The sequence below is a fragment of the Lytechinus variegatus genome, chromosome 7, assembly GCF_018143015.1.
Source record: "Lytechinus variegatus isolate NC3 chromosome 7, Lvar_3.0, whole genome shotgun sequence".
NCBI lineage: Eukaryota > Metazoa > Echinodermata > Echinoidea > Temnopleuroida > Toxopneustidae > Lytechinus > Lytechinus variegatus.
The window spans coordinates 18,895,354-18,911,729 of NC_054746.1; the positions used below are offsets into that span (position 1 = coordinate 18,895,354).

A 16,376-nucleotide genomic window follows, 5' to 3' on the forward strand; every position below is an offset into this window, starting at 1 on the left:
TCGTCGAAAGAGACACTCTATTCAACTTGGCTAACGCCTCATTGAATAGAGCATCTTTCTTTCACCTCTTGCGAAATCTCACACCATCACACTCATGCGTATTCCCTATTTGTATACTAATTTATCTGAGTCAATCAGATGCAAGGATTTGCAGTAGCTTACTTTATTTTTATTGCAAATTGACCATTTGTTTCATGAAATGAATGCTCCCCTGAAATGATAATATTTCAGTTCATACCTGCCACCTCTGGTTCATGGTACCAAGTTTTTCAGCAAAGTCTGTTTTATCTCCTCTCCGACTCTCAATATCCTGACTCATTTGAAGAATGGATTGATTGACAAACTCAACAGTCAGAAGATGACATGACAAGTCTACCTTGTAACCCTGTTAAAAGATAACAAATTATCAAGAGTCAATGCATGTGAATATAAACTTAGAATGTGGACATTTAAAATGTACGAAATTCTTCTATTTTATTACATCTCACTTTCGTTATTTTGTTGCCATCTTTGCTTTCAGTTAACTCTTATCCTGTGTATTATTAAATGCATGGCTGCTGGAATATTCAAAGTTGGTTTGGAAAAATGTCAAGTAATGGCAATTTGATAATTAAAAAATTAATGTTTTAAAGGTTAAACGAATAGTGAAACATGCATGTGTATTCTGTGTGTGTTAAGAATGCAAAAGATAGGATAATAATGGTCAATGCCTATGATTTGATTTTTTTTTTCTTTCTTCAAGAGCTATGACAAATTTCCAGTCTTTATTTTTATTTGAATTATTGATTTTTATATGTAAATTTATTGGCTTGACCCCTGTGTAAAAAACAGCTAGGTGTTTGGAATTATGTTTTTGCCGTATGTTGTACACAAGTAGGAGAAAAATTTGCATTAGAACTTAAAAAAAAAAGATGTCTCAAATGCTCATTTCTGCTTTGTTGAAAATCGAAATTGCATGATTACTGAAGATGCATTTAATTTCAGTTTTCTGTCACAGTAACAAATCATTTAGAAAGAGGCTCCTACATGTACTTCCGTTTCTAATGCACATGCTCTAGTCAATGGCTACATACCTTGTACACTTGTACGGCATCTTCTACATCATCGCTGCTTGTGTATATTTTATGTTTGTAGGAATCTAATGCTGATTCTAGATTATCCATCCATAGCATTAATTCATTTAAAGCTTGTCTTGAAGGAAGCAACTCCATCTGCAATAAAAAGAGCATTTTTAATTCATTCTCAAATAAAATTGACCGTATAGCACTCCTAGACCCAAATAATTTTTTTCTTCTCAGGGATCCAATAAGAAGATGATACCACCAAGTTTGCAAGAGTTTCCCATCCAAAATTTGCTTTTTGCAAAACTATGGATTCTCAAGTAATACTTCAAAAAAGAAGGTAATTATCCAGAATTTCTGACAAAAATACAGCTTTGAATATTACATTATATTAAAACTCAATATTGCAGCAGTGGAAATCATATTTACCTCTCTAAACTATTTGGGAATGGTAGAATCATAAGGAGGTATATAAAAAAGATATGACCATATGATTACAATACAATAGCACCGTGAATATTCTAACTGAAATCTACCTGTGTAATTTAAGTCAACAAAACTTACCCTCTGCCCAACTGACTTTATCTAACCAAAATGTAAGTAGTATATTGCTTTAAGCTGTTGATTTGAATAATTCCCTTTTATGAATAAAGCATCGGGATGCAGAATAACATAAAGCAAATATAGTCTATTAAGCAAGCTGGAAACAGACACGGGGATGAGGATGTCAGAAACCAACCTGAGATTGATGCAAGTCTTCCTGGAGCTGAGGTAGTTCATTTTGAATGTCTGTCCAATGAGACTCAATGCATGAGAGCTTCTCCCTGATTGGAGGGGTGTTGAGCTGCTTCAATTTCAATAGATGGTTGCCATGATTGCACGTTGATACCTTTTGAGGTGTGTGGGTTTCTATATCTTTTTGAAGTTTCTAGATATTTGGAATAGATATTCAAAATCACTAATTTACAGAAATACTTATCAAAGCAGGATCAAATCGTACTTGATTTGGCAAGAGAGACGGGAATTACATCTCTCACCTTTGGGTGAGTAATTTGTCACATCAATACAATAGTAGCAATTGCTTAAATTGAATGCATATGCGCCAATCATTAGTTGTAACACAGTAATTAACAGAATCATCAAATGTAATAAACTTCTTTCTAATATTGTACACATTTTCAAAATCTTTCCAGTATTTAACATTATTTGGCATAAGCAGATTTTGTTTCATTGACATGTTCGTTCACCCAGGGCTTTTCAATAAAGCTAAGGGATTCTACAAAATCATAACATTTAAGTAATAACATATTGATCAGATCACATTAGAGTGAGAAAACAATCTTATAAGTGAGGAATAATCCCATCGCTGCCACCAAAATAAGAATAGATTCCCCATTTTGTTATGGGGACATTTTCACTTTATTGAAAGTCCCAGAGCCATCTATTAGATATAAAAATACTGATGAAATGATATGGCATTGTTATAAAATGAAAGATTGAGAGCTTTACTTACAGAGAACTCTTCAAGTTGATCTGAGATAGGTTTTGTGGTGTGATCCTTATCCTTGAATGTAGCCATGTGATCAGTAACATTCCTCAACCAAGGTATCAGCTCTGAAGATTCCTCTTCAAACATTCTCCACTCCTCCAAGAGAGCAGTCCAGGAGGCTAGGTCATTCTTGACCCGTTGATTGACCGATGACCACTGGTCATGGAGTGAAGCCAGACGTTTGTCTAGCTGTGGTGATGTGAGGCTTTGAAGAAGAGCCTGGGCACTGGATTCTATCTGATGCAGCGACGGTTGTCTGCCCTCAAGTAGTCGTTTCATTGCCTGGGAATAAAGAACAAAATAATAATTTGGTAAGTCAGTTTCAAATGAAATTGATTAAAGTTAAGTAGACAATAGAATAAGATAATAAATGGTTACAGCTTGGCCTTATTCAACTTTTAAAAACCAGGAAATGGCATTTGTGCATTTCATAATACACGTGCGTATTAAGCTGTGCCCATATAATGACTCAGTGAGGGTTAAGGAGGTGGATCATTAAAAATACTGACAGGATTCAAGCAAACAAAATAACGAACAATCTTCAAGGAGATGAACTTTGCAGTTGGCAGTCAGCAGTGATAAATTATGTATTGTAATTGTGACTTTGTGCTTCACTTCAATTCACTTAAACAATGTTAAATTTTTTTCTAGGATGGACCATTACCTGATATTTATGAATGGCTTTCTGCACATTTTCCTGAGTATCATCGTTGATCCCACTCGGTACCTGAGCTTCAATAGACCCGAGCCAACTACTCAACTCTGTAAGACTGTTATCAAGGTCACGCCAATCACTGACCAATCCATCCAAGGTCTGGCCTCGCTCTGCAGACTGAACTGTGATGGCTTGGCTGCGACGGTCAAGCTCTGACCGCTGGGTATGGAAGAGTTGCTGGGTGAATGGGTCGGCTTTCTGAGCAATGGATTCTATCAGGATGTGGTGGGTGTCCAGGTCACTGAAAAATTCCTATATCAAATTCAAATCACTTAAGCAATTAATATATCAAATAATCAACCCATAATCGCAAATGCATTCCATACAAAAATTTGATGAGTTGCCAGGTCACTGAAGAATGACACCAAGGTCAGTTAATTGATTTATGAAACAAGTGGAATGCCTCTGGCCGTCTCACCTGCATCACACGGTTAAATATAGCAGCAGTGCTGACTTTGAATACTACTCTAACTCGCACAAGATGTTCAGTGATACATGGTTACTCTTATGTCCACTTTTTATGAACTAGACCAATAAACTTACAGAGATATGATGGTTATTCAACAAAAAACCCCAACATGGCCAAAGTTCATTGACCTTACATGACCTTTGACCTTGATCATGTGACCTGAAACTCGAACAGGATGTTCAGTGATACTTGATTACTCTTATGTACAAGTTTCATGAATCAGATCCATAAACTTTCAAATTTATGATGGTAATTCAACAGATACACCCAATTCGGCCAAAGTTCATTGACCTTTGACCTTGGTCATGTGACCTGAAACGCGCACAGGATGTTCAGTGATACTTGATTACTCTAATGTCCAAGTTTAATGAACTAGACCAATAAACTTTCAAAGTTATGATGGTAATTCAACAAATACCCCGATTCGGCCAAAGTTCATTGACCCTAAATGACCTTTGACCTTAATCATGAGACCTGAAACTTGCACAAAATTTTCAGTGATGCTTGATTACTATCAAGTCCAAGTTTCATGAATCAGATCCATAAACTTTCAAAGTTATGATGGGAATTCAACAGATATCCCCAATTCGGCCAAAGTTCATTGACCCTAAATGACCTTTGACCTTGGTCATGTGACGTGAAACTCATGCAGGATGTTCAGTGTTACTTGATTAACCTTATGTCCAAGTTTCATGAACTAGGTCCATATATTTTCTAAGTTATGATGACATTTCAAAAACTTAACCTCAGGTTAAGATTTCGATGTTGATTCCTCCAACATGGTCTAAGTTCATTGACCCTAAATGACCTTTGACCTTGGTCATGTGACATGAAACTCTAATAGGATGTTCAGTAATACTTGATTAACCTTATGGCCAAGTTTTATTAACTAGGTCCATATACTTTCTAAGTTATGACGTCATTTCAAAAACTTAACCTCAGGTTAAGATTTGATGTTGACGCCGCCGCTGTCGCCGTCGGAAAAGCGGCGCCTATAGTCTCACTTTGCTTCGCAGGTGAGACAAAAATCAACCACTAATTGCAAATAATGTATTCCTATTTTCAAAATCCACTGTATTATGCCATGTACATCTACATGTGCAATAAATATACAGATACCATTACATGCCTGTCAAATATATCCAAGAAGAAACCACAAGTATCAAAAGGACTGTATACAATAAGACTAGGTTTTTAGGTATTGGAATTGCATTACAAATTACAATGCATATGACATCACCGCCTAAAACGCATAAATCCTTTCAAAATGTTCTCTATATAATGATGAACATCTCTACATTCATTCTGGTTCTGACCAATCAGAATCCTCCTCCGTGTTTAAAACAAAGTTACATAGCATACATTTCCTAGATGAGGAATAACAATACTGATTTCAATCCATAGTTGCATCTGATTGGATCAATCACAACTACTTGTGAGACAGGACTAAGATTTAATACGGGAATGGTGTATATCGTACCTTGTGCTTTTGGAGTTGTTGATGAAGATCATCCACATCAGTAGCAGAGATGTTTTTATTCTGTAGCTTCCTCTCAGCTGTGTCAAGGAACTCCATGTAGTCTTTAAGGATCTTGTGATATTGTTCCTATTAATCAATGAAATTACAAAGACAAGCATCTTTAATCATTTACATTTCTTTTATTACAACAATAGCATTTAGCCCTATATAAATGTTGCATATCATTTTAATATTGTTACCATTGTCTCTAGTCTTAAAAGGACTTTCTGTCTGTTTATTATCCAGTAAACCGTCTTAAGAATGAAATACATGATATTAGGAGGGAAAAGAGAGAAATGCAAGACAATGTGAGGTGGTGTACAAACTTTCATTGAGAAGTCAATCCAAAAGACATTCATACCCCCAAGCACCATTTCATAAGGGAGTATTCTGAAAATAGATCAATTAGTTAAAAGAAAAAAAAGGTAAACTTCACATAGCTGACCTGTAATATCTTGGCAGTGTTGAGTTGATTACGTCGGTTGCCCAGCAACCTCTGAAGCTCCTCCCAGTTGTCCTGTAAGGTCTTGATATCATGTGCGATACCTGGAAGATGAGGATCTAGAGCTAGGAGGTCTTCTCCTTTCTGTACCAGGTCCCTGTACTTCATCTCACACCCGCTTGCCTCGCTTTCTAAGACCTGTCGCAAGCAAAAAACCAAAACGACAAATTGATCATCACCGATTTCAGTATATTGCACACTTCCAATATACATTACTCAAGCTTAGTTTATCTCATAAATAGGACATAATGGGTTAATAAACATTTACCTGCTAACAAAATTTTGTAACTTACCAAAGATTACCCACAGGGCTCGCCAAGATCATGTAATCTATGTATGTTTCAATGCAGAAATATGTATTATTATCCTAAGGGGATTTTATTGTGCTTATATATTTCTCTTTGTATCACTTGGAAAGTGAACGTCCTTGATGATTTTATGAGTGGAAAAAAAACCCACCATGATTTATTCAGTACATACAATGCATGCACTATGCAGATATTTCATGGCGGTGTAGATGCTTCTACAGAAATAGTGAATGAGTGGATAGATAAGAGGACCTACAATCACTAACCCCTATCCAAGGGACTTGGTAGAGTGTTATGATCTGCAATGCAGTGATCAGGGTTTTTAATCCAAATCTATTAATCTGTTGATCATTGAAAGTCATACTTCTGAGCCATCAAATCTTTAAGATGGGAGTATCATTATCCTCATCACACACTAGAATATTATTTTCTAAAGTATCAAAGTACAGTATTTGAGGATCACAAAATGTATGTATTGATTATCACTTGGGAGAATGTATATATGCATTAATACAAAGTCATCTATACTACATGTATATTCAGATCTGCAAAATACAATATCATTCTCCCTATAAGATGCTGAAATAGATGCAACTTGCTTTTTCACTAGTTCACGATGGTTATGCGCCATAAATATAATAACTTGTGTGAATATCTATTTTTGCTGAGATGTATAGCACCCACAACAAAGAAAGATTAAACAAAAATTAAAAAAACAAGTTCCATACAACCCTCATCCTATTTCCTATTCAAAGTGGTTCAATCTACAGAATACAGGTTTAAAGCAGATTTTAAAAATTCAAATAAGAAAAAAAATAATAAGTGTATAAAAATAACAAGAACAGCCCAACAAATAAAGCTTAAACAGCAAGAAAACGTAGAATTGTGGCAGAAACTGAACTGTATGAAAATTAATACATTCATTGTTGATTTATGTGATAGGAGGGAAAGAAAGGAGTTAGACAGATACAGAATGAGATGAAGGGGGGAGGGAGATTAATGTAGTGAGTGACAGGGGAAAGGAAAAGAGCAAGGGATACAGAGAGACAGAGAGAAAGAGTAAGAAAAAGAAAAGGAGAGACACATGTAGGGGGACTGGCAATTTGGAATACAGACAGGGATGATGAGAAATAGAAAAGGAATAAAGGGCGAAAATGGAAGACAAAGAAGGTGCATGAAACAAGTGATTAACTGGGGGCCGTTTCATAAAGCTGATCGTAAGTTAAGAGCAACTTTAAGAATGACTGGTGATCCTTTCTTGTGGTAAATGATATTGACCATTAAATGTTCATTGGTGATTATTTAGAGCATATGAAATGTTCACCACATCCTTAAAGCTGCTCTTAACTTGAATACGAACAGCTTTAGAAAAGTGGCGACAGGTAGACCTATCTGCATACCCATACATGTAGATACAAAGAAACTTTCCTCCAGAAGGAAACATAAAGACATGCAGGAAGCAAGAGCAGAGTGTTGAAGGAGGGGCAATTACAATCAGGAGGAAGATGGAATGAAATCTTGGGGTATTAGTGATAAGCAGGGAATATCAAGCTTCTTGCTATATAGCAGGATTACAAACGATGACATACATCAATGTGTCAGGTGCCTTTTGCTAAACCGAGATATTCTGCATAGCATGACAAGTCTCAGCAGATCATTTTTCTTAATTTTTCCAGAATTATAATTCCACACACTTCCAGTGAGATAGTTTAGAATACAAATTAATTTGTCCTTTACTAATTTTCACCTCAGTAAAAAAAAATGTTCTAAATCTTTGGTATGTAAATGTAAGCTGTGACTATGTTGTGAAAGTTGAAAGTGTAGCAAGTCCAAGAAGAAAGAGTGTGTGTGTGGGGGATGAGGCAACACTCTCCCATTGGTTGCTCTATAAAACTTAAGCCTCCTGTTCCGCCTATGCTGTATACTACATTACAAGCTTAAGCCCAGCCCAAACTAAGCCACGCTTTGCAGCTGCGACCCGACTTGTTGCAGAAAAATCTCAGATATTTGACATGTCGAATCTTCCTGTGATTTTGATCATTTCAGCCAATAAGATTTTTTCTAAATGATGACATCATGACTTTTTTCCTGAACCACTACTAAACAATAGACAAACCACCAGCTAAAATCATGGTCGTTCTTCTGGCCTGGCCACGCAGAGTCTGACACGTGACTACGTTGTTGCGCTGGATCTTCACATGACTCCACATAGTAAATTGGAAAATGACGCATCATTTTACTGGTCTAATTTGGTGTAACTGCTTGAATGGTCTTAAACTTTTGCATAAGATGGTTAATATGGCCAGTGACTGACCCATATATAATTTTCATGATAATGAACCACTACTCAAATTCATCAACTGAATAAAATCAAAGATATATATTTGGGATTATTAATCATATTTATGTTACTGTGACCACCTCCAGATCTTCTGGTGAAGAAATAGACCCTTTGGAGATGAAATCAGGAATTAGTGATTGATAACAATAGAAAATTGACATTCAAACAAATAAAAGAAAAAAGTATGAGACAGATGACCGCCACCTTGCAAACAATTCTGTACTGAAACTTTTAAACAAAATCTTCAAATGTGCACACTGCATAGAACGATGCAGACAGGAGTTCGTTTACTTGATACATGTAAATTGCATGAAAGCCTAAAGTGTTTCTTTTTCTATCAAAGGCACAGAGAAATCTATCAAGAAGGAATGACTGCAAGAGAAGCAAAGAAACTGAAATAATGGTCCTGACCTGGAACTTCAGTCTTTCCTCCTACGAGAGTGAAGGTACAGAGATTAATCACAAGAAATGTTAATGATAGTATAGACATGGACTTATCGCCAACAGCTACTGGCCTTACAACCTTCCCATCAGTGTCATCAGGATCCCATAGCACAAAGGTTAGCAATTAATCGTACGCTTGATTTTTACGATTGATTGTATATCGTAGTCAATGGAATCGGTTTTAGAAAAATGTTCTACGATCACTGCTAAGCTTTGTGTTACAGGCCCCTGATTCCATTTTATGACTGAGTGTGTATTCTCTGTTTACTGAGGAATGTTAACCATGTCTAAAACATTGTCTGACTGACAATTATGCAATGTCTCTACAGTCAAAACACATTTCAAACAATTTATTTTAGAAGGCAGTTACATGAAAGATAATTTTTATAAAGAGGCTATGCTGATTGACCTTGCACTTTTCAAATTCAGGTAATTTTGAGCTGGAGATTTGTTTGAATTTAACCGACTTAAAACGAGTTGGTACTTTAATCTAACCCTAACTTGTGCAGAAATTGGAATCTTAAAACAGATTTGGTTTCCCTTGCAAAACAATTGTTTATGCCTTTACAAAAGAAAACTCCATGGATTGTTTTCTTACATGGATAACTCATATGAGCATTTAGTAGCACTTTAGTAGTGACCATATAGTTTACATATTCAAATCACGTGCCACAGTCCAGGGCTAAAGCATTTTGACAATTATATGGACAACTTAAAAGCATTATACTTTAAACCAAATAAGAAAATACATGGTAAATAATGTTATATTCACCTTGCTTATATTGAAATCATATCCTAATACCAAAATATGTGGTAAATAACGTTTTTATTTACCTTATTAATATTCATATCATCTAATACACACTACATGGCATGTAATGTTTTATTTACCTTGTTGATAATGATATTATCTTCAAGTGAAGCCCCACTAACATTGCTTGGTGGGATGTTCAGTTGTTCCTTAGCACCTGTTAGCCATAACTGGAAGCTCTGTAAGTCTCTCTGTAATAAACAAATATCAAAGTAAATAGTCATTTCTTCAACTTAGTGGACATCATTAAAATTCCTAACAGCAATGGTTTACGAGCAGTGAGTCATATTGCTGGAGCTCTCTGCATATTTTGCAATGCAATATAAAATATTAGCAATTTATTTGTGTGTTTGAGAGAAGAGAGTCACAGATAGGAGGAGAAGGAGGGGGAGGAGGATGCACATGAAGAAGAAGTACATAATTTGACTTCACATCCAATCGTAAGGGGGGGGGGCAATTACTACAGTAATTGTAATGTTTCCAGCCAAACATAATACTCACAGGGATATTTTCAAAGGTTGAAGGGCCAAAATTCCACTGTCCACATAATTATTCTCAAATGTAAGCTTTTGGGTCTTTGGATATGGGAAAAACAAAGTTAAACAAAATTTTAAGAAAAAAATAAAAATGCTTTACCTGGAAGCCTTGGAACTGTCTGTTCTTCTCTACAAGCTGTTGTTCTCTTTGCCTAGCCTCCGTCTCTAGGGTGGTGAGTCTTTGATTGATATCGTCAAGGGACTGTTGCATCAACTGCTTACTCCTGGCTCCAGTTTCAGCCTGCACAAGGTGACATGCCTCGTTCATGCGCTCTAACTGGTCCTGGAAGGTTTTCATCTCTTCTTGTAGTGCCTGGAGAATAAAAATAGTAAGGAAAATGATCAAATGATGATTAAATGATCAAATCAATGATTATTGCAATCAGAATAATGATGACTAATCAGAAATCATTAGCCTTTCTTGCTCAAATTATAGAAAGTTCATAATGAATTTCAAATACATCACAAGTCACATAGATTTCAGATTTGTACATTAACTGCAGATTTAATCTCTCATGACAGGGTATTCATGAAGTAAAAGAGACCAAGAAGACTTCAAAATCACACTGTTTCTCTGTTTTACAGACCCCCCCCCCTTTTTTTTTAATACACCTGATCCTATTATTTAGCTAAGATGTTAAAGATTGACCGCAGCCAAACATTAAAGAACCTAACAATTACAAACTTTCTGCAAAGAATTCAATGACTTTAAGTAAAAAATGATCTTACAGCATGTTCCATGAGTTGAGTTTCTGTATCTTTACTCCAGTCTTCTGAGAAGAGTTTGAGTTGGACGCCATCCATCCATCCTGATACAGCTTGCAGGGCATCCTGGTATAAGGTCTGAAACTCATGTGCTTGCTCTAATCTAGACTGCTGGTCAGAAACCTGAAACATAGATCATTACAATTAGAGATGTTTACTGACTGATAAACCTTTAAAATAGCAGAATAGGATGATATTCTTAAAAGCATCCTGGTAACGGGTCTGAAACTTGCTCTAATCTAAACTGCTGGTCACATACCTGAAACATAGATCATTACAATTAGAGATGTTTACTGACTGATAAACCTTTAAAATAGCAGAATGGGATGATATGCCTAAAGGCATCCTGGTAACGGGTCTGAAACTTGCACTAATCTTGACTGCTGGTCACAGTATGCAAAACATTGATTATCACAATTAGGCATATTTACTCACTGATAAAACTTTAAGAATAGAATACAACAGAACATTCTTTCCTGAAGTAAAACATAGATAATCATTGACAATCAGAGATAACTATAATGATAATTAGCCCCTGTAGTGTAGATACCATTGCTTGATATACCGCAATGCTATGTTTGATAAACTTTTTTACAAAATATAGTAATGTTGCATCTGTTCATTGAGAGACTGTTAACACCAAATGTGAAATTTTCATAATTACAATAAAGGATACTGACTTCCTGATAAACTGTTAAAATGCCAGTCTGAAACTTCCACAACCTAGAGGAGGGCATAAATTATCAAGTATAAACCCCCTTAATCATAATGCTAGCATTTAGAATGCTTCCTCACACATGTTCAAAGCCTACACCACCCGTACCCAATAAGGCAAGAACTATCGCTTTGCTGTGTAGAATTGAATAAGATTGTAAAGCCCAGGTCAATGTCCCCTTCTATGTCTCTCCTATTCATCTGTCTGTGTCTTCCTGTTTCCCTCTGTCTATTCATCACTCTCTTACCCTTTTTCTTATTTCATGTCTTTTCACCTTTAACATTAATTTGATCTCTCTATCTCTCTCTCTCTCTCCCAAAACACATCTACAAGCTTTCAGCTTTCATCTGACAAGGTATGGCTGCCCGCTCCTTCTCTACCCCTCTCTCTCCTCCTCCTCTTTCCTTCTGTGTGTGATACATTTATTATTATGATCTTATTGACACTGCACCAATACAGGATGTCAAGCTGGCACTGGATGTGGATATTTTAACGGATTAGAAAAGTAAACACAGGCAAAACCTCTCAAAAATTGCAAAATAGTTGAAAAGCAGAAAAGCTCCAGTCAACCTTAAAGAGTTGATTGCAAATATTTGCATTCAAGGCCTTGGTCTTGCATGACTTAATTAAACTGAAGGTACAATTTAACTCCATGGGATGGTACATTCAATACAACAATAATTTCACATTGTAAACATCGGCTAGATGACAGAATAACAGCTCCATATTTAGCAAACTCTCCTCGGGACCTTTCCATGAAATTTGCCAGCACTGACTAAATAAATTATTGCTATGCCTCTCGACAATTTCAGTAAAATCATTGGTTTTGATAAGCTGAGAGAAACTGATCTCTGACTTTTTTATGGCAACTGCCAGAGAGTGAAAATTTGTCAGTGTTGAGAATCTTTCTTGCAAAGTCCTTTATATAAATTGTCAACTGTTTAAACTTTGCAAACTTTCTTTTATTCTCTAGTAGGCCTATATACCTCTCATTCTGAATGTTGAATCATCCAATGGGTATTGGATTCATGTTTTGAACTGTACCTTCAATAGAGTAAACAACTTGCAGAGTTAATATGTATAATGCTTGATACCCCAGGTGAGGGGCATACATGCAGCTAAATTTTGCAGAATTCCGTTTTAATTATGTGCAAAAGTTGCTTTTGTGTGATTACTGCAAATATCATTATAAATAGATTTTACACAACTTCCTGATTAATGTACAATGCAAAGTCCATGTGACAATGAAATTCAGTCCCTTTGAGTCAAATCAAACTATGCGAATCAAAGAATTCCATATAACTTCAGATTATTATTTATAATTGTGCTATTGAATGCAGAAAGGAAAGTCAATCAATAAATACTGAAGGCTTGTCATAATGCTCTCACTCTGATGACAAAATTAGATTATGCAATTCTAGCTAAGCATCTCAATCCTATTTAAGTCGTTAATGGGCAAATCAAAGGCATCTCAGGTACTGTATGTGTACTTAATGCAAGGCTAATATTCCTGCAATAACATTACCCTTGGAAAGTATAATTCATGAAGTAATAAAAGAGAAAAAGAGGAATGTTTTTATTAAATTTCATACCTATTTTAATGCTGTTGTTGTCACATCATCATCATCATCATCGCAATCACCACCATCATCATCATCACCATCATCATCGCAATCACCATCACCATCATCATCATCACCATCATCATCATCTTCACCATCATCATCATCGCAATCACCACCATCATCATCATCACCACCACCATAATCTTCACCATCATCATCATCACCACCACCATTATCTTCACCATCATCATCTTTACCATCATCATCATCAGTAATTTTATCACTTATATATGAGATTTTTACTACATGAATTCCTGGTATTTGGTAATTTCTTTCTTTTTTAAATGACGATGAAAAAGGAGAGTAGGATCCAGGGTAGCATTATATTTGAGACACTGCATGCAATAATCTGCACCATACTTCAGAATTTTGATTCTTTGCTTTTATTCCATCACGATGTCATTCCCATCATCGACTGACATCTTCAATGAAGCATGTAAAGAAGACACCATGAATAATAGGTTAGAGTCCCCTCTTCATTTCCTGATTTCCACCTCATCTGCTTGCCTTACATTTGCATGTGACTAAGTGCACATTTTATATCAGATGTTTAGCCATAGCCAGAATTGGCTTCTTAAAGGTCAAGTCCACCCTAGAAAATGTTGATTTGAATCAATAGAGAAAAATGAAACAAGCATAATGATGAAAATGTCATCAAAATCGAATGTAAAATAAAAAAATTATGGCATTTTCAAGTTTCGCTTATTTTTCACAAATCCGTTTTATATGCACAATTCAGTGACATGCAAACGAGAGAGTCAATGATGTCCAACTCTCACTATTTCTTTTGTGTTTTATTGTTTGAATTATCCAATATTTCAATTTTAAAGATTTGGCAATAATGACCAACTTGACTGAACCATTAAGTTTTTAAACAATGGTAATTACACATGTTCAGGGAGGACTGAAACGTTTCACAGAACAATGATGGAAAACTAGAATTATTCATATTTAAGATAATGATATGCAAAAGAAATAGTAAGTGATATCATCAGTCCCCTCATTTGCATATAGACCAGGATGTACAGATAACTGTTTTGTGAACTTCAGCAAAAATTAAAAATGTCATAACTTTCTTATTTTACATCCGATTTTGATGAAACTTTCAGTATTTTGCTTGTTGGATTTTTCTCTTTTTTAAAATTCAAATCAACTTTCTGTTGGTGTGGACTTGTCCTTTAAAATGCATCAGTCTATTAAGTATAGGGCCCCATCTCACAATCCTTGCTTCTTAGGGGTTCTACAAACCTTTCACAAATTTAATTTGTACTCCTTTGTCTGTTTTCTTTTTTCAATAAACTAAACCTGAATTTGAAAACTTGAACTAGTTACAATTTATAGTTGTATGCTTTTTTCTGCCATTCTGAAATGCCCATTGTAAATGCACAAGATAGCTCAGTTAAAAACTCATTTATTCATTTATTATTTTGTTTATAATGATGCAATGTCTATACAATGGACCAAACCAACAAGAAAAATCCATGGCTTCAAGGAGTCAGTAGATTGTTTAATGCACTCTAAAAAGACATTCTAAATCAGAAATTAAAATACTTTGGGTGTATTTTTCATCAGATAACCTCCGTTCTTATACTTGATTTTTTTTCAGAAAAAAGTGTATTCTTAAATTTCATTAGAGAAACAGTGTTCCTTTTATAACCAAAGTAAATCGTAAATTTGCTCTATTTATAATAGCTTTGTATATCACAAATAAACTTCAAATCAAATCTTATTTTCATGGTTAACTTCCCCAGCTTTCCTTCCACCTGAGTTGAGTCTTTTCCTTGAATGTTTGTTAGAAGCTCTCGAAACACAAGGCAGGAACAACATCTCCTCTGCCTCTCCTCAAATTGCAGTCCGAATCTAATTTTAGCAGCGGTGGCAGCAGCAGCATTGCTCCTGCCCATACATAATGCATGCTGATGTCCCAGTCTGAGAAGTGCTCAGTAGAATAAAGATACGGAGGTTGGGAAGGGAGTTGGGTTGAGGGGCCTCATATGATGGATGGTAAAATACACAGAGAATTAAACCAGAGAGCTGAATAGAGGGACATGCATGTATTCTATATGATGATATCCAATAGTCATTGCAGAATATATCTACTACTGAATGACATCTCATTTCTTGCAATGGATCAAAAAAGAATCATTGGATGGTATCTGAGCAAATGTTTTACAAATAATATTGCTATACACTATAAACAAAGTTTCATAAGTAAATATTGAATTGAGTAAAATGTATAGTGTTTTGTTCATTCTAGAATTTATATTTAATTCCCATGATTATTTTAACTTCTTTCCTGGTATGCAAAAGTACTGCTTCTTCTTTTCCATTGATTTTACGTTTATTTGTTACATTCAACTTTTTAACTTAGATTTTGTTTAAGTCCCTAGTGCTTACAAACAATGTGTATTTGCTTTGGGAAATAATAAATCATACGTTATCATAAAGTCAAGAAAAGCTAGAAGATTAAACACTGACTCAGCTTTTCAGTTAGGCCCACAAAACTCTGACTTATAGAATAACCACTGAAATATTGTTTTGATTGGAAAAATTATGAGTGAATATCCTGTTCCTTCTGGACATCATTGAATGATTTGAATGCCAATTGGAATATAAATGAATGCAAGATTTGCAAGCAAACACTGACTTCAACCAAATCCTTCACTCTTAATCCAGTTGGCGTAATCAAGATGTTAGGGACACCATCAGGTAGTAATTGGTGAGCTCCTAGGGTCCTACAGACGACTCTCCTCCAGGCTTCATCATCAATACACTCTATCATTCACCAACAGTACACTCAACTCTTAGTCTCCACGCTTAGAGGTTAGAATAGCCCTCTTTTTTTTAGTAGGGCATTTTTTTTTCAAAATAAGCATATCAAATACTGAACTAACTTTTCAGATTCATTTTCTTTCGATGGGAACATTTCAAGAAACTAGCATTGGAAAATTTCCAAGTTTAGCTCATAAAATCAATTACAAATATTTCAATCCACTGAAAGTTTGTAACTGTTTGC

General features: G+C 35.4%; 1 protein-coding gene across 4 annotated transcripts in view; it reads right to left on the reverse strand.

The window, feature by feature from the left end:
* The window catches only part of LOC121418655 (nesprin-1-like), a 128,299-nt gene that overhangs the window by 38,789 nt on the left and 73,134 nt on the right, over nt 1–16,376 (reverse strand). For 3 of the 4 annotated variants that reach the window (XM_041612635.1, XM_041612637.1, XM_041612638.1), the window contains 11 exons: nt 10,985–11,143; nt 10,356–10,568; nt 9,800–9,910; nt 8,876–8,896; nt 5,759–5,953; nt 5,275–5,400; nt 3,275–3,577; nt 2,575–2,892; nt 1,801–1,989; nt 1,074–1,211; nt 239–385 (listed from right to left, as the gene is read on the reverse strand). In XM_041612635.1, the coding sequence (XP_041468569.1) occupies nt 239–385; nt 1,074–1,211; nt 1,801–1,989; nt 2,575–2,892; nt 3,275–3,577; nt 5,275–5,400; nt 5,759–5,953; nt 8,876–8,896; nt 9,800–9,910; nt 10,356–10,568; nt 10,985–11,143 (1,920 nt within the window). The remainder of the gene's footprint in view (nt 1–238; nt 386–1,073; nt 1,212–1,800; nt 1,990–2,574; nt 2,893–3,274; nt 3,578–5,274; nt 5,401–5,758; nt 5,954–8,875; nt 8,897–9,799; nt 9,911–10,355; nt 10,569–10,984; nt 11,144–16,376) is intronic. The other variant, XM_041612636.1, reaches the window with a different exon arrangement.